This window comes from Suncus etruscus, chromosome 5 (genome assembly GCF_024139225.1).
Source record: "Suncus etruscus isolate mSunEtr1 chromosome 5, mSunEtr1.pri.cur, whole genome shotgun sequence".
Lineage (NCBI taxonomy): Eukaryota > Metazoa > Chordata > Mammalia > Eulipotyphla > Soricidae > Suncus > Suncus etruscus.
This window is the reverse complement of record NC_064852.1, coordinates 148189280-148208938: the sequence shown is the minus strand read 5'-3', so window position 1 is coordinate 148208938 and position 19659 is coordinate 148189280. Positions and strand designations below refer to the sequence as shown.

Here is a 19659-nt window from a genome sequence, read left to right as displayed (position 1 = left end):
AATAAACCCTTTTCTTTGTTTTTGAGTCACTACCAGCATTGCTTAGGTCTTATTCCTCATTCTGCATTTGGAATCACTCCTGGTGGACTCAGGCCAACCTGTAGGATGTTGGGAAGTGAACAGGGTTGGCCACATGCAAGGCAAGCTTCCTACCCACTGTACTATGTACTATGAGCCACTGTACAATGGCGCATCCCCCGATAGATCTTAATGAGCCTAGTAGACGGCACCCATATATACCATGGGTGAATGCCAATATTCAATGTCAAGGGATGAGGAATTTGCCTTGTCTTTTAAAGAAAGTCCTTTAATGTTTCTTACAAGATTGATTTCAAGGCTATGAAGTCCCTAATCTGTAGCCTGTTGATGAAATTCTGCAAGCTTTCTTCAGCTCTTAAAGATAATTTAGTGAGAATTCTTAGCAAAAGTGTTCATTTCAATGAATTCTTGACCATAGTCTCTCCATTCTCTTTTGGCTTGTAGTCTCATTTGATAGATCTGCTGTAAATAAGAAGGGCTTCTCTTTGTATGTAAGTTCCTTTTATAAGCCTTCAATATTCTCCATCTCTGAATTTTTATCATTCCGAGCACAGTGTATCTTCAAGTCTTCCTATTTGAGTCTATATTCATTGGGGCACCTTCGGGCCTCTTAGATCTTGGTGCCTATAATCCCAAATGCTGGGCAGTTCTTACTGTTGATTTCCTCAATTATTATTACTTCTTCACATTTGCCTTCCAGTTCACTGGGGACTCTGACCATTCTTATGTTGTTCCTCTTAAAGTTACCCCACAGTTCATTATTTTTTTCCTGAACATTTCCCCACCTTTGGTTGTTTTCTCAACCAAAGGCTCCCAAACTTAGCTGGCCTACCACCCACCTTTCAGGGGAAAAAATAAAAATCACCCAGTACTTTGGCCTTCTGCAACCAAAGCAGCTATCTCCTCCCATTTGTTCCAGTGGGGAAAGGGACGACTCAGCTCTCAGTCAACTTCAGCAGCTTTGACTGTCTCAGGTAGATTTTCTTGAGAAATTATCCAATCTGATGGTCTGTGGTCCAGGGTGAAACCAGCAATCAAAGCTAACACTTGAGGGTGTGTTGAAGGCAGTAGGAAGGAACCATCATCTTCTTTGTTCTGGACATGGTTTCTGTTACTGCTGCTGGAGATCAAACTACTCCTGACTTTCATCAGGTCACAGTGAATCAATCCAGCATTAAGCAGGGATCTGCTCTGGTGCTAAGCACACTACTGCAGCACTATGCATCCAGCTCAAATGCACAGCTCGCTGACATTACAAATGATATTGAACATGAGCAAAGTTTAAAGAGTTTACTTGTATAGGGGAGAAAACCTTATTCTTGGAGACAGAAGGGAGAGAGGTATGTAAGCATGCAAATTGCTCCCGTATCTTCACTGGATCAGATGCAGAGGGGAGAAAGTTTGTGGGATTCAGTCCCGGCATCTCAACCCCATACACTTCTGCAATACCAGCTAAACCTAGTCTTCTCTCAGTCTCGTTCCCCTGCTGACATATTCTGGTCAGTTCTCTGTATGTATATAGGGGTGTCCAGATTTCCCCATTTACTGCTCTGTGGTGTTAAATAATTAACGATGGTGCTGGATAGAGGTGGATGGATGGAGGATCTTTCTCTGCCATCCCAGGCCACGTGGCTCTGCAATCCCCATTCAGTTGGCAGGTCCCAGGTTTAGGTGAACGGCAGAATCAGACTCATCCAGAGACAGGCATCAGGAAGCATCAACTTTATTCATGCCCTATCCACCACATGTGTGGCCTATATCATAATCTTTTAAACATTCAGCCATTCTTAGCTAGCCCTGCATCTTAACTCCTTTCAGCCATCTTCCCTTTGACCTCCATGCAGGCAAAAGACCAAAAAAGCTAATTCCCTGGGTCAAAGGCTTTACCTTTTCCAAGACCCCTCCCAGGAATGGGCGGGGTCTTGCAGGTAAGTTCAAGTTACCTAGGAAGAATGGGTGGGGGATGAGGCTTCACTGTTCTAATAATGTGCATGCTTATATACTCTGATAATGTGATATAGAATCTTAACTGGAATAATTTCACTATACTTAAGTAATTTTTCAATGAGTATGCCTAAAAACAGAAGTACTTTACACATAAAATCTAATAGCTGTAAAAATTATATTGCTACCATTACTTCTTTTACTAAAGCTTATGGAAATCTCTAAAGGTTTTCTAAAAAAAAACTCTCTAAAGGTAGGACTAGTTGTACAATATGAACTATAAATGTGTGGGGGGAGTTTAATGCACTCTGTCCTCTGTCTAAACTCTTCACATTACTTTCATCATTTGAGGGAAGAATTTCTTGGACTTATAAAATATTTTATTTCTATATTCTGAAACCCTAGAAGCCACTTGAATTATTACTTGAGTTCTAAAAGCATTCTTTTAGTGTCCTCATTTGAAAAATGGGCAAAAGACATGCTGTAGGGCCAGGATGTGGCTCAGTGTAATAGCACGTGTCCTGTACGTGAGGCCCTAAGTTTGATCCTGGCACACAGAAAAACAGGCACACAGGCAAAATGCATGATATTGGTCACACAAACTGGCACAAATTTATCTTAGCAAATTCAGCAAGAGTTCTACATATTTGACTGAGTCATTGAAAACAATATTACACTCACAAAAGAAAAGGCATAATGGTTCTCTTGGATATGCCATTTGATAAATACCATTTTCTCCCCATATTTAAATCTAACTCTAGGCTATCAAATTTTACAATTTACTTATATACAAATAAGTATTATGAATAAAGCAAATTTACAAATTTACTTACACCTACAAATCTAGGCTATCAAATTTTACAATTTACTTATTCCTACAACTTTATATTTATTTATAGATTAGGTGTTTTATTTATAGATGTATTATTTATATTATAGAACCATATAAATATATTTTATATTTTATAAAAGATATAAATATATACTTATATTATTTAAAATTTTGTTTATATATTTTACTTATTTATTTATTTATTTATTTATTTATTTATTTTGGGTTTTGGGCCACACCTGGCGGTGCTCAGGGGTTACTCCTGGCTGTCTGCTCAGAAATAGCTCCGGGCAGGCACGGGGGACCATATGGGACACCGGGATTCGAACCAACCACCTTTGGTCCTGGATTGGCTGCTTGCAAGGCAAACGCTGCTGTGCTATCTCTCCGGGCCCTACTTATTTATTTTTTTATTTATAGATTATGTGTTTAACTTAAACTAGAAATAATTAATACTTTAACCTTGCAGATTCTTTATTTGAAGATCAGGAAATTCTAACAGAATAAAAGTGTTATCAGACTATATGTTTTTCTATAACTTTAAGTTATCATGTACAGCAGTTTAACACACAAATTCCAGGGCAGCAATCTGTGCTGTCCATGAGAGTGTGGGTTGCCCATGGCACACAAGGATGGCAGCTTGGTAAGCTTAAAAGTGGTTTAAAAAAAAAAAAGCATACTAAAAATAAAAACACACTATAATGCCCCCTACTCTATTGAAAAGTGTTGCTTATAAAGCAAATTGCGATTTAGAAAAGATTACATCTTAATTACCTGGGCCACATGCAAAATTGCTATGTTTTAAAAGGTTTACAGGAATAGCAAAACTCTAGGATCTGAGCCCTAGAAAAGGAGTGAGAAAATGCAGATACTTATTTTTCTGAAAGCAAGAAAGGACGATGATTTTTATGGAATAAAAATGTTGACAATAAAAGAAGACTAATATTAAAAAAAAAACCTACTCAGTCTATTGTATATAGTCTGCTTATTCAGTCAATGTGCAAGAGAATAAGAAAAGAAACTTCCTAAGTAGATAGGCTTTCTGGGCTCTCAGCAATGTCTGTTTGCCTGACAAAGATTCTGAGTCAATGTAAAGTAAATCAAGTAAATCTCCAAAAGAGCTTTTCAGCTCTAAATGTTGTATGGAAAGAGCATTTTCAAACTGCATTACTGGGGAAATAAGAATAATGTATTCACCCTCATTTGTAAAAACTTTCAACTTGAGAAACAGCAAACCTACTTTGCTATCAAGTCAATCAGAAAGAAGACATTTCTTTTTGTAATTTCAGGGTTTTTTGCTGTTATTTTATAAATTTTTATTGTTGCACTTAACAGCATGAAAAAATCAATCTCATTCTGAGATATATATATATATACATGTACATATGTACATATGTATATAAATATATTGAAATCTCAGTTTCAAGGTCATGAACAATTTCTGAACAGTGCAGGGTAAATCCAAGACTGAGGTTTTATTTTATTTTATTTTTTGTTTTTTGAGCCACACCCAGTGACACTCAGGGGTTATTCCTGGCTATGCACTCAGAAATGGCTCTGGCTTGGGGGGGGACATATGAAACACTGGGGATCAAACCAGGTCTGTCCGGAATCAGCTGTGTGCAAGGCAAACACCCTACTGCGGTGCTATCTCTCTGGCCCTAGGCTGAGGTTTTAAAGACAAAGTGAAGCAGGCTGGAGAGGGAGCTCAGAGGGAGTGAACGAACACATGTTTTGCATGTGAGGTTCAGTCCCTGGTATTGCAGTTCCCCTGGGCTCTGCTGAGAACAGCTTCTGAGCAGAGCTGGTAGCAGGCCCCACCACTGCTGAGTGTAGCCTTCAAAACAAAGAGAAAGCAAAAAAGGAAAATAAAAAGGTTAAACAGGAAAATATATATCCAAGATTACTGCTTTCATGCCCTGCAGATGACAATGTAAATTCTTGAAATCCTTTTGGGAAGCAATTTGTCAAAGGTTTCTATAGTCATTAAACTATGTATGACTTCTGAATGCTGTAATTCTATTGTAGAAATCTATACTAAGGGGAAAAAGAGCTATATATATTAGAATGTCCTTTGTCACACAGTCCACAATAGAGAGAAACTCTTTGCAAACAATTCCCAGATGTGACTAAGAACATTACGGCCAAGCCACTGGATGAAAAATCTTATGCCATTAAAATAATAATCATAAAGCATGCACTCCTTCCTATGTCAAGAGGATGGCCAAGTGATAAAACTATCTATAATTCAAATATATACACTTATTTTAAAGGTACGTACAGAAAAAATATGATAAATCATATTAAGAATGCAAAAATAATGGCTGCCTTTTCTTAGCCTTTGTAACCTGTTTCCAATTAAATAAAAGTTTAAAGAAACTGGTACAACACAATTTGTGAAAACAAGTGAAAAACATAGTTTGGAAATGATTAGGAGCATGGAGGGTATAATCAAATTATTTCTAGAACTATTATTTCTTTTCTCTCTTGACTTTTGGGCCACAACCAGCAATGCTTAGGGGCCATGGAAGCCTAATATCCTAGTGGTGAACAGGGAACCAAGTGGTACGGGGGTAGGGGGTGTTGGAGGTGCACCATCCTGAGCTCCGGTCCTTTTATTTATTTACTTTTTGGTTTCAGGGCTACATCTGGAAGTGGCTAGGGGGTTTGTCGTGACTTTGGGCTTGCAATCAGAAATTACTCGTGCCAGGACTATATGGAATGCAGGGGATAGAATCCAGATCAGCCATGTGCAAGGCAAATGCCCTTCCTGCTGTGCTGTATCTCTCAGGTCACTGTGCTCCAACCCTTTAAACAACTACCCAGCCCTCTAGAACACTAATATCTTTGTCTTTTTATGTTCATGGTACCATTATTGACAGTAACCAACACCTGAGAGCAGACTTAACATCGATACTGGTGTAAGGAAATTGTGGCATCTATATTCTATATATTTTTTAAAAGGTGAAAACAAGCCCTATAGGATAGAATATGTAGAACTTAGATGATTGTGCTAAGTCAAATAAGGAAGTGAAAGAAAATTACTAGATTGTTTTACTCATACCGAGAATATTAACTGTTATAGCAAACAAACTGTCAAAAAAATCAAACTCATTCCTAGTCTCAGGGAAAACTAATGTGAAGTGAAACTCAGGACATTCATTCTATAATATTGTAAGCCAACAATAAATGAATAAGAAAAGAGAAAATGAATATCAAGTATTTACAATCACATCAAAAACCTAAGTAAACAGATCAAAGTAAAACAAAAAATAACAATTTAAAGCAGTTAGGTGTACAAAATTAATTTTATTTAAGGTATGAAATAAATCTTTTTCCAAATCAATAGGATCTAAATATGCCCTATTTTATGCCAAAGAGGACCAGTTCTTGAACTATTTTAGGAATTTAGACATTTAAAAAGAACATGAGATTTAATTTATTTAAAAAAGAAAAGAATTAAAAAGTAGGCTATTACTTTTTCATATATATAACCAAATTATTTGACAGGTTCTGTAAACATGAAAATCATTAAAATATGATGATTTCTATGCATTATTAGCTTATTAAAATACTATTTCTCATTTCTCCTATTTCGTTAAAGTATAAGTGTGCATATATTAAATATATATTCTTTTGTTTTTCTATATATATTCTTTTATTTTTTATTTTATTTTTTTATCCTGGTGATTAGGGAACCAGGTGGTGTGGGATGAGGGTAGGGGGTATTGGAGGGGTCCACCAGCCTTTGCTCCAGTCCTTTTATTTATTTACTTTTTTTGTTTGAGGGCCACATCTGGAAGTGCCTGGGGGGGGTTAGTCCTGACTTTTATTTTTTATTGTTTTTTATTTAATATATTCTTTTATTTTATTTAGGCTATGTCTGGCAGTGCTCAGGGATCACACCTGGCACACTTGGGAACCATATGGGGCACTGGTGATGGAACTCAGTTAAGCCATGTGCAAGGCAAATGGCCCGTCTGCTATACTGTCTGTATTTTGCATGAAAGCAGTTTTAAAAATTGTATTCATGAAGAGTTCTAAAGGAAAGAAGTATATGAAAGATTTTGTATCAATAACTCTTTCCCATTAGATATACTAGATATACATTTCTCCTATCGATATCTATAATACAACAACCATCAAAGGATTCATTTTTTGGGCAAAGATTTGAGAAGGACCAAGATGTAAATTAAGAGTATTAGAAATAGAATCAAATGATGTCCAATTTAAGGACCAAAATATATACACAATTAAAACGAGGGATTTCCACACTGGTATTTAGAAACCTTACTAATTAATATTATTAATAATAACTACAGCAAGAACAATTGCTATCAAGTCACTTCACCACCCACCAAAGATGAACATAATGCTGCTTATGAATTCTGTGTCTAACTTAATACAATCACATCCACTCCAGAATTTCCCATGTTAAGATCAAGGTGCAGCCGTACTGTGCAATATACTGTCCCATTTCCTCCATGAGGTAGTAAATTCCTTGAGATCAAACATTCTACCCATTGCTTAGTCCCATCCTTCTGGGCTCATGGTGGCAGCAAGGAATCTGAAAAGAATTTATTTTTTTTTCTTTTGGGGCCACACCTGGTGGTGCTCAGGGATTACTCCTGGCTCTGTGCTCAAAAATTACTCCTGATGGGCTCAGGAGACCATAAGAGATGCCAGGGATTGAACTTGGGTCGGCCATGTATAAGGCAAAAGCCCTATCCACTGTTTTATCATTCTGGCCCTGAAATCTGAAATTCTTTCCAGAGAGGTGACTCTCTGTGGTAAAGTATAGGGGACAGTCTGGGCTGTCTATGGGTGGCCGCATAGTATCAAACATTTTCAAAACTCAATTGCTGGGCAAAGAATGGTTGGTGAGGCTCATTGGTAGATAGTTAAGATGCTCTCAATTTTATCAGGAAAGGCAGAAAAGAACTGGGCCAGGATAGGGAACCCAAAGAAATAGAGCAGAAGAGAGATGGGGTCAAAGAGATAGCACAGTGGTAGGAATTTGCCTTGCACGAGGCCGACCCAGGACTGAAGGTAGTTCGATTCCTGGCATCCCATATGGTCCTCCAAGCCTGCCAAAGTAATTTCTGAGCACAGAGCCAGGTGTAACACCTGAGCACCACTGGGTGTAAACCCCCCACCCAAGAAAAAAAGAAAGATATGGGGCAGAAACAGTGTCCCTATCCCCCTGCAGCTAGCTAGCTAGCTACCTTGCTGTACTGATGGATAGAACAAGGTAAGCTTCTCATTCAGAAATTCTGTGCATGTAGTTCTCTGTTCAGATCAGCATGGAAGGTGCTTATTTCTCCTGGGGATGCAAAAACTCAGAGAAGTCTTAAACTCCTGCTCCACACTGACCCAAGGAAATCTAGGCCCGATGGGTGTCTCCAAAAGCACTTTTGGAGACAAACACATTTTTTTAAATTGCCTAAGGAATAGATTTCTTATTATTCGTACCTTCCCAGAGAATAATGATTTTATAAGACCAAATTGCAGGAAAAACAGTAAGCCATTAACGAGGCTTCGTTAACCTCTGATAGCCAGCATTTTATTGCAGTATAGATGCATTTAATTATACCTTGCATGGGGCGAATTGTGCTGGCCCAATAGTCTTTGATGAAAGCCCGAATCCCAACTACCAGGAGGGATTTTAAAGAGGAAATAAAATTTAAATGAGATCGTACTTTCCCAAAAAAGACAAAGAGATGGGCAAAAGGCTTATGAAGAAGTGCTTATCTGTCACTCATGATAGGGAAATACCCATCAGAAAAGCACTGAGATAGTGTCCAAAGCAGTTAGGACTGGCACATATTAGAAAGTCTGGAAAGTTGATGTTGGTGTGACTGGGGTGAGGAAGGATGTCTCATCCACTGCTGGTGGGACTGTTGTCCAGTTTAACCTCTATGGAAAGCAATATGGAGATTTATCCCCCCCCAAATAAGAATGGAAATATCATACAACCCAGTGCATCCACTTCATGGCATTGACCCACAAAACATAAAACCACGAATCCCAAAGGATATATGCACACACCTGTGCTCAACACTACATTCAGTACAATACCCAAAAATCCAAACTACAGATAAATAGACTGAGAAGGTGTGGTATTAATACAGCATAGAATACTATGCAGCTCTAAGAAAGAACAAAATCACGCAATATGATGAGATATAAATGGTACTAAAGGAGATCTTTCTGAGTGAAATCAGTCAGAAGCAAAGGGATCAATGCCGAATGATCTCTCTTAGATGTGAGACTTAAAGATATGCAGTAAGGGAGCAACAAAGGGCCAACAGCAACACAATGAGAGATCTCAAGCACAAAATTGAAGGTGTGTGGAGAGGGGGCTGTGGAGGGTTTAACGGGAGGGGTTTGCGGATGCTCAGGGAAGAGGGCTGGGTTCTTGGTGAGGGATGTGATGTTAGAATTACATGTAAGGGATAACATCATTTATACTACTATAAATGACAGCACCTTAATAAAAAATGATACCAATTACAGGAACACCTACTAAGAAAGTAGGTGGTTAATGTCATACCTAAATTGTTTAGCACAAAAAGTGGAACATAACCGTAGGCATAAAGGTATAATAAACAGTATTGCAAATTTTTACACCTCAAGAATGGAAAAAATATATATTCAATGAGGGGATATGGGTAGGATACTGAGCTTAGAAAAAGAGTTTAGTTATGAGGTACCACCTCACACCACAGAGATTGGCACACATCACAAAGAATGAGAACAAGCAGTGTTAGCGGGGATGCGGCGAGAAAGGAACTCTTATCCACTGCTGGTGGGAATGCTGACTAGTTCAACCTTTCTGGAGAGCGATATGGAGATTCCTCCAAAAACTGGAAATTGAGCTCCCATATGATCCAGCTATACCACTCCTAGGAATATACCCTAGAAACACAAAAATACAATACAAAAACCCCTTCCTTACACCTATATTTATTGCAGCACTATTTACCATAGCAAGACTGAAAACAACCAAGATGCCCTTCAATAGATGAATGGCTAAAGAAACTGTGGTACATATTCACAATGGAATATTATGCAGCCGTCAGGAGAGATGAAGTCATGAAATTTTTCTATACATGGATGTACATGGAATCTATCATGCTGAGTGAAATAAGTCAGAGGGAGAGAGACACACACAGAATAGTCTTGGTCATCTATGGGTTTTAAGAAAAATAAAAGTCATTTTTGCAACAATCCTCAGAGACAATGAAAGGAGGGCTGGAACTTCCAGCTTTCTTCATGAAGCACACCACAAAGAGCGGTGATTGCAGTTATAGAAATAACTACACTAAAGCTACCATACTCATGTGAATGAATGAGGGAACTGGAAAGCCTGTCTAGAGCACAGGTTGGGGTGGGGTGGGATGGAGGGGATTTGGGACATTGATAGTGGGAATGGTGCACTGGTGAAGGGGGGTGTTCTTTACATGACTGAAATCTAATCACAATCATATTTGTAATCAAGATGTTTAAATAAAGAAAAAATAGAAAAAGAGTTTAGGACACAGGTACATAGAGAGGGAAGATCGCATGATACTACAAGGGAAGACTGGCTTCTCCGGGTCATCTACTTGTCAGGACCTCGATCTAGGACTTACAGCTTCCAGGACTATGAGAGAACAAGTCTCTGATCTTCAGATCAGCTGGCCTATGGTACTTTGTTAAAGCAGACCTACCAAACAAATATACATGTCTAAACACATGCCTGCAATACTTCCATAGAATTACAAGGTTGAAGACAGTCAACTATTACTATAGGATACACAAACACATTTACATACTAGAAAGTGCTGAATGTCTTTTCAAATAGGAATTTGTTCAAGGCAAAGCTCAATGCTCTATAAAGGCCTAAGCAGACTCATTTTAAGCAAACAAGCAAACAAAAACAAGTAGAACCCTGAGTAATTTGAAGCAAAGTTTAGAATTTAATAATATACAGAATTTACTCGCATTTCAATTTTCATATTTCACATAAACGCATGTAACTCTGCAAGCCAAATAACACAAATTATGAAATGCTGCATGGTTTAAAAAACTCTCAAAGGGCAAGAAAGGCCAGTGAATTTTTATGTAACAGAGAACAAAGGTTCACTGATGGGGTTTCAGATTCCACTTGCAACTAACCCTTAAGACTCTCAACGAGGGCCGGAGAGATAGCACAGCAGTAGGGTGTTTGCCTTGCACTAGCTGATTCAGGACGGACGGTGGTTCGAATCCCAGCATCCCATATGGTTCCCTGTGCCTGCCAGGAGCGATTTCTGAGTGCAGAGCCAGAAGTAACCCCTGAGCACCGCCGTGTGTGACCAAAAACAAAACAAAACAATCAAAAAAGACTCAAGAAACCGAGTCCTGGTATAGTATTAAGGAAAAATATTAATGATTATTCTAATAGGCTATTAAAACATTCTCTCTCCAATTACACATTAGTGTAAGGCTTGACTGTCTTCACATACATCAAATAAAGCAACTTATTATAAAAAATAGTTACATATATAAGAATTCAGCTTTGTTCCTTGAACCCAATCTTTGGCCCCCAAAGACTTAATTTTAAAATGCCATTCTCCTTTTTCTGTCTGGGTAAACACATTTCTAAAATAAAATAATTATTGGTAACAATATGCTAAAGTCATCATTATTTGCAAATGAAAGTAATAAGCCTTTAAGCAATTTCTCTGTTTAATTTCTAATTATTACGTATAAACAGCTGCAGGGGCACCAACATAAATTCTTAGAAGGCCTGTGAGGGCTGGAGTGTGTCCCCCACTTCAAGCTCATAGTTGAAGCCCTAATTCCTAAGGTGACAGTAGTTGGACGCTCTGGCCTTTAAGGTAGAGACTGAGGTTTATCAACTGGATCATAAGTAAGGGTGAACCTGAATCCCCATAGAACTATAGGTTTTATATATCTGGAGATGCAGAGAGACCAGGGACCCTTCTCCCACTAGGGGCAAAGGCAAGACCCTGGGAAGAGAGATGAGAGGTGCCTCTTATGAACCCAGTAGGGCTGGGGGGGGGGGGGGGTTTCCTACCAGAACTAACCCCAAGAGCTTAAACTTTCAGCTTCCATCTAGAGCCATGAACAACAACAACAACAACAAACTACCCAGGCTTTGAGGGTTTGGGATCACACCCTGGATTGCTCCTGGCTTTTCCCTCAGGAGTTATTACTCCTGGCAGTGCTCAAAGGACCATAAGGGATGCCAGGAATTGAATTTGTGTGCCAGGCAAGTGCCTTACTCACTAGTATGGTACTATTGCTATTGACTCATCACCAACTATCCAGGATCTAAGCTCCTCCTCCTTTGTTTGGTACTTTTGCTATGACAGCCAGAGAGGACTGATAGGGCCCTTAGTATTCTAAAATTCTTAAAGAAAACCTGGGAACAAAGTATATAAAAATATCTCTTTAGCTGGAGAGATAGCATGGAGGTAAGGTGTTTGCCTTTCATGCAGAAGGACAGTGGTTCGAATCCCGGCATCCCATATGGTCCCCTGTGCCTACCAGGAGTGATTTCTGAGCATGGAGCCAGGAGTAACCCCTGAGCGCTGCTGGGTGTGACCCAAAAACCAAAAAAAAAAAAAAAAAAATCCCTTTTAGATAACATCCATTTGGTCGTGTAAATTAAAATGTCTGGGAACACACGCTCCTTACTCTATAGTTAACAACTGAGAAAGTCATCAAATTCTCCTTAGCTATTCAAAACGGAAAGAAAAAGGATAGAAATATGAAGTTCATGCTTAACAATAACTCCACTGGGAAAATAATGGAAATGGAAAACAAAGTGGGAAAGAATTAGTGTGGATGAAACAGACCCATTGTCCATTTTCAGGAAACCAGGCATGGCGATGTTCTTGGCCAGCACTTCATCCTCCTCTGTGTGTCTGTTCATAGTTTTCCACTGCCTCCCTCAACTCTGCTCTCTTAGCAGGTACAAATTTATTTCATATTACTTGTAATTACATTCACACAACATTCACATTTGTTTTATATTACTTGGCATTATATTGATATTGCATTCATACAACAGAATGACAAATGAAAGAATCAAAAAATAATACTAATAAAAGTTAATTTATGATCCCTGTTATATCTTACAACGGTCCTAACATCCTAATATCCTAACCTCACTGTCCAAGACTTACTGTGCTGGTTGAGCCTTCTGTGTTATTGTTTTTGTACACTGAGCTTGGTTTGCATCTATACAAGGTTCCCATCAAATTTGCTGGTGATTCGATTGGGCTGTCAGCACTATAAAATTTGGAGGTGGCAGTTGTCACACACTCCAGGAGATGAACTGTGTATATGACAGGGGATGTCAGGTATGAATGGGAACTGCTGGCATAGAAGGGGAATCTGCCCATCCTCATTCTGAGAAAGCCACAGAGTTTATTTTAGCCTAGAGATTGATCTACCTGGGACAATATGGCAACCCAATGACCTGCCCAAGCTTCTCCTAATCAACTACCAATCCTTGTCACTTGTCCTTCCTACTGAGAAAAAAAGCATGTCATTTCTATGGTGTGTATGCTAAGAATAGCTCTAGACATGATTATTTTAATATATTTCCTTTTGTACATCTGCATGGAAAGAAAATACTAATTCAACTTGAGTTAAGTTTTCTCTTGGCTTAATATTAATATGGAAAATTATGCAGTCCGTCTAGAGAAGTATAATCAATCCATGGGCAAGCAAGTATCAAGTTTATCTTAGAAGAATGTCTCCAAGTTCCAGTTACTTCATTCCTTATTACATGCTACAAAATGTAGTAATAATTTTTATAGCCAAATATCACTTTATAAGATACCAGGAGGCTTTCAATATTTGCTATATAAGCCATGCATGAAATTTAAACATTACAAGAAATGGACTTACCAGTTGACACTCCTGAAATATGCACATTTTCCGAATGTTCTGCAAAAGCACCGTTTCCTAAAATTAAACATAATGAATAAACTAATTTTCAAGATAAAATTCATAAGATACATTCAGATTCTTCTTTAAAGAGAAAACAACAGAGAGCAACAACATAATTTTCAGAAACAAACCATTCTCTTTGGTAGATAGTAATCTTCAGAACAATGCCACAAAGCCCAGAGTCATGACAAAAATAGAGGGGAAAAAACATGATGTTTTGAAATTCACAACAATGTCGGCAAATATATAAAGATTCAGTACAGAGAACTGATTAACATGGGAAAAGATTTCTTGTCAAGAAATTAAAAATCAAAAGGAAAATCAGAACTTTTACTAAATTAAAGGCGATAATATTGCACATTCAAAAACTGAACTTGCAACTGTCTTCTAATTCTTTCAACTTCTTCTCAGGAGAAGCTCTACTGGTCTTACACACAGGAAGTGAACTCTATCCTACTTTTGAAGTGCCAGATTTAGTCCTTTCTTTCTCCATCATTCCCTTTTCCGTCCTGAGGAACAAAACTAGGGTCTTATACATGAAAGCTGATGCTCTCCTGCTGAACCATATCCCAAGCCAAGTCCCTGATTTTCTGTATCTTCTACCACCATGTTGGACATAGAAAAGGCACAATAAGAATACTTAAAATGGTAGCCTGTGAAAATACAGTGGTAACTGCACTTGCCTTTTGACACAGGTTCAGGTGTCGACCTGAGCAGAGAGCCAGGAGTCAGTCAGTCCTGAGCACTGACAGGTGTGGTCCCAAAGCACCTCCCACAGAAAACTTAACAGTAAATTACTTAATGTCACCTAACAAAAACCTCAATGTACAATTTAAAATTTTATAGTTACATTTATTTCTCACCTGGTAAATACTGATGACAGGTGTCAAAGAGGCAAAAGCTAGCTCAACTGGAAATCAAAGGACTATCACCTTGTACATTCAGATACATTCAAGCATTTCTACATCCTAGAGTCCTTTTATTTCACACTCCCAGTAAAATGCTGAGGTGGTACACCAAATATGAGAAGCATCTTATTTCACACAGCCGCTATAAAAAACATCTGATTTTTTTTTTAAGTTCTGAGATAGAAAGGATTTAGGGGAAAAAAAAAAAACAGGGTGAACACATTTCAAAATAGTATTCTGTACTTTGTCTTTGAAACCCTGAAAGAATCATGTGTAAAAGTACAAATAACAGGGCTGGAGAGATAAGACAGTGAGTAAGGCACTTGCCTTGCCCACGGCTGACACAAGTTTCCATCCCCAGCATCACAGAGAAGAGGGGAAGAGGATAGGAGGGGAGGGAAGGGAAGAAGTAGCATTCCTACTGCACACTCATCTCTATTTTGCAGGCCAGTATTCTGTTCGGGTAAGGAAATACACCCTTTTCAAGAGTCCTGTTTAGAAAATCCTAATTCTCTCCCTTCAATTAACCTGAAGTGCCTCTTCCAGTATTTATATATATATTTTAAAATGTAATTACAAATCAGCTTCATCTACTTCTGCCCTGTCTACCGTTCCAAGTTTTTCATCTTTGCCTCTGACGTTCTGTCCTTGACACATTGAGTCAATTAATTTGCTATTACTCCCAGTTCTACAAGGCAGCAGACAGAGGAGGCAGTTTCCAGGGTCAAAAGTGGATGGGCAGGAGACGAGACTGAGTAACTCTAGGATTTTCTGGGTTGACAGAAAAAAGTGGAGAAGAAACAACACTTATGAGCAAAATCTCCATTGCACTTGCCCTCATCATGGATGTGGGCAGCCTTCCCAAACCACACCATCACACCAAACTCTGCGAGAACACACCCCACTTGAAAGATTAGGGTGAGCGTCTGGACCTTCAAAATGAAGAGTTCTTAGTACTACTTCCATGAAGAAAGACAGTTGTCTTTAGGGAAATGCTAACATCCAGAGTGGCAGCCACTGTTGAGCGCATGGATAAATCTGATTACCATTATTTACTTAAGTACTGTGCATTACTGCCCATCAGCTGTAATTCATTTCTTCCAGCCATGTCCAGCACTGCAGACATGGGGGCACGGCAGGGGGGGAGCTTCCACCCATCACTTTCAAGCACCCAACAACTGGTGACACAAATGAAGTATCAGAAGCAGATCCAGCAGTGATTCAATAAATTAAAAAGAAAAAGAGATTATTTTAATTAAAAAAAGAAAGAGAAATGCATGCAACCAATATTTCTAAAAATGCCTGCCTATCACACCATGACACCAGTCCTAATTACAGTCAACAAATAAGAAGAGGAAGAGGTTAGAGAAATAACTACATTTTGAACTGTCCTAATAATGAGAATGTATGAGGGAAATGGAGAGCCTGTTTAGAGTACAGGCGGGGGTCGTGTGGGGAGGAGGGAAACTTGGGACATTGGTGATGGGAATGTTGCACTGGTGATGGGTGGTGTTCTTTACATGACTAAAACCCAAACACAATCATGTATGTAATCAACGTGTTTAAATAAAAAAAAAAAAAGAAGAAGAGGAAGAGGAGGAAGAAGCAGCAGCAACAGTAGTAGCAGCAAACCCCAATCCCTGCCAGGAGTGATTGTTGAGTGTAAAGCCAGGGGTTTAGGTGTAGCGACAGTTCCTTCCAATAATAAAAAAAAAAAAAATGTAGGTTCAGAACACAATTTGTCGGCTTTTCCCCAGTTCATAAAACCATCTAACCCTTTGCCCAGTCTGATTAACTGTCACAAGCTTTCGTTCCAATTGAGAGAATCGTCTAAACCTTTGCTAGCACCCAAGCAGACTAGGCACCATCAGGATGTAGCATCAGGAGTTCAGTCTCAGATCCTGGCTTGGATTATACATTCAGAACCTATATTTGAACTAGACCATCTCACCCTCCCACCAGAGATCTGTCTGGAGAACACAACAATTTACATTTTCTATGTTAGATGAGATACAAAGAGGTGCTTAAGGTAGCACAATGAAAGGATCTTTAGGACATTATTAGTGTTTTTAGTATTATAGTTTTGGGGCCACACCTAGTGGTGATCTGGGCTTACTCCTGGGTCTGTGCTCAGGGATCACTCCTAGAGAAGCTCAGGGGACCACGTGGGATGCTGGGGATTAAACCCAAGTGAGCTGCAGGCAAGGTATGTGCTTTACCCCTGTACTAAGTAAAATATATTAATGGCCCACACCTCCAACTACATAGCCAGATTTTGGATGAGAATTCTAAGATCTAATACCAAAATACTTACTACCTACTTCCTCCCTTTCTTACTAGCTGTATAATTTAGGTCGTTATCCAACTCTGGGTCTTGAATTTCATCTCTAAAACAAAGATAGCATTTTTGCTCTTTTTTTGGTTTGTGCTTGTTTTGGGATCATCTCCAGCAGTGCTTAGAGATCCTCAGGGGGGCCATATGGAATGCCACACATCCAATCCAGGTCAGTTGCATGCAAGGCAAGTGCCCCACCTGCTGTGCTATTTCACTGGCCCAAAATAGAGATACTACCTATCTCTTCTACAGTTTAAAATATAATGGGGGTGGGGCCCTAAATCTCCATTAACACACAAACAAAAACTAATATAGATTTATAGTAAAATACTGAAATACTGAATTAAGTCATTTTGTATGTTCTACCTTGACAATATACGTACATTAAGTTCAGTATATTAAGTTTCAGAATAACACCAAGATCTAAATTTAGTTTTAAAATTGTGTTTACAGTTAATATGCATAATTTTAAGAAACATATATGTGTATGTGAGCATTTACATAAGCGAGCCTAAAAGTCTAAACAAACGGTGCCAGAAAACTTCTAGAACTAGAAGCAAAGTGGAAAACCTGTTTTGACATCATCCACACTGATCAAATGTAACAGGCACAGATTTCTTAAAAAAATAAAACTTTGTTGTTGGTGTTATTGTTATTGTTTTCTTGTTTTTTTTTTTTTTGTGGTTTTTGGGTCACACCCGGCAGTGCTCAGGGGTTACTCCTGGCTCCATGCTCAGAAATTGCTCCTGGCAGGCACGGGGGACCATATGGGACGCTGGGATTCGAACCGATGACCTCTTGCATGAAAGGCAAACGCCTTACCTCCATGCTATCTCTCCAGCCCCGTTTTCTTGTTTTTAAGCAACAACCAGCAGCCTTTTGCAAAGTCAAGTCAAGCTTTACTCCTGGCTCTGCACCCAAGAATCACTCCTCGCAGTGCTAAGGATTCTGGGATTGAACCCAGATCAGTTGCATGCAAGGCAAGTACCCTTCCCTCTATATTATAGCTCCAGCCCCCTTACATTTTTTATTCATATTATAACCCACACATAAGAAGTAACGAGAAAGAATATAGTTCATCCATCTATCCCCATTCTGAATAAACGTAAGTCGGATAGTTATGACACAGAAGTACAATTTCATAAAAGTTATATTAGTAACGTTTAAAACTGATAAATACCCTAGATGATCAAACACATTACGGTTCAGTTCCCAGATATTCACTCTCACAAACAATCCTCTTTACAAAGCAGAGCAACAGTACCTGCCTTAGCTGTGAGCTTGAAACCCAGGAGTCCTACACAAGCCAAGCCTGGCTGCTCTGCTGTCCACAGCATGGCCAGATGTGTGCAAGCATCACAGAAAAAGTGTTTCACAGCTAGGGGAACATCTGGGTCAAGTCTGCGAGCACCCCTGTTAGCATCATAGCTAAAACGTGAGAGCACCCAAACCACACTTGTGAGCAAGTCCCAATTACTCCAAGAACAACAGCTTCATCATCAACAACATCAATGATTGAGATAATTCAAATATTTGAATTTATAAAATAAAACAAACGTAATAACAAAATAATAAAAGAAATATGGAAGAGAACCAGCTACCTTCAAAAAAAAAATAAGGTGAAACACAAAAATCCAACCAACTCTTAGTACTGCTCCCCTATCCTATTTATCGCTGAATGTGGGGGTCTGGCCTTTCTGCCACTGAGATCACCAACACGCCATGGGGTTTCTATACCCTACTAAAGCTCACAAATGCCAAATACTGGCTTCTGCAGTACCATCAGAGAGAAAGGACTTTCAATGGTCTTTGAAAGGAGCCAACATAAAGGAGGAATAGGTCACACATCAGGGCAAGCCCAGCCCAGGGCTGGAGCCTGAGAATGGCACCATGCTGGGAGTAACACTGGAGTATTCTTGGCTTTGTTTCCAGTCTCACCTCCCCAGTCAAAACCCAGTAAAGCTCAAAAGGAAAAGTTTTAATTGGGGAGTAGTCACATCTAGTGGTGCTCAGAGCTTAGTCTTGGCTCAATGCTCAGGGGATTGCTTCTGGCAGTGCTGGGGGCCTGGGGGGAGAGTCTGGTAAGAATAGATGGTGCCAGGAATAGAACCCAGATTAGTCGCATGCTAGTGTACTCTCTCTAGCCCCCAAAGTCTACCTTTGACAACTTTTTTTTTTTTTTTTTGGTTTTTGGGCCACACCCTGTGATACTCAGGGGTTACTTCTGACTCTGCGCTCAGAAATCGCTCCTGGCATGGGGGGGATCATATGGGACGCTGGGGGAACGAACCACAGTCCATCCTAGGTCAGCTACATGCAAGGCAAACACCCTCCTGCTTTGCCACTGCTCCGGAAACTTCCTTTGACAACCTCTTAGGAAACGTGACTGACTTTCCTGTTAGTCACCAGCATTTGGAGATTTCAACTTTTCCTGAGACTAACTTTGCGTTTTAATGGTGTTAACTCCTGTTTGATCTTCCACACTGGATATGATTATTTAGTAAATCTTCGGTTCTATTTCAGTTCCGCAAAAACTATATCAATCCTCCCTGAGCCTCTAAACAACTTCCTTGGTCAACAAACACGCTCGGTTAACTGTCTCCATGCCAACAATTTGGCCTATTCTCCTCTCCCTTTCTGTAAACACTTTC

At 39.2% G+C, this 19659-nt stretch overlaps 1 protein-coding gene across 1 annotated transcript in view; it reads right to left on the bottom strand.

Moving 5' to 3' along the window:
• LRP12 (LDL receptor related protein 12) overlaps positions 1-19659 on the bottom strand; it is an 89085-nt gene that overhangs the window by 37911 nt on the left and 31515 nt on the right. Inside the window, exon 2 of the mRNA XM_049773866.1 lies at positions 13724-13780. Coding sequence (XP_049629823.1) covers positions 13724-13780 — 57 coding nt within the window. The remainder of the gene's footprint in view (positions 1-13723; positions 13781-19659) is intronic.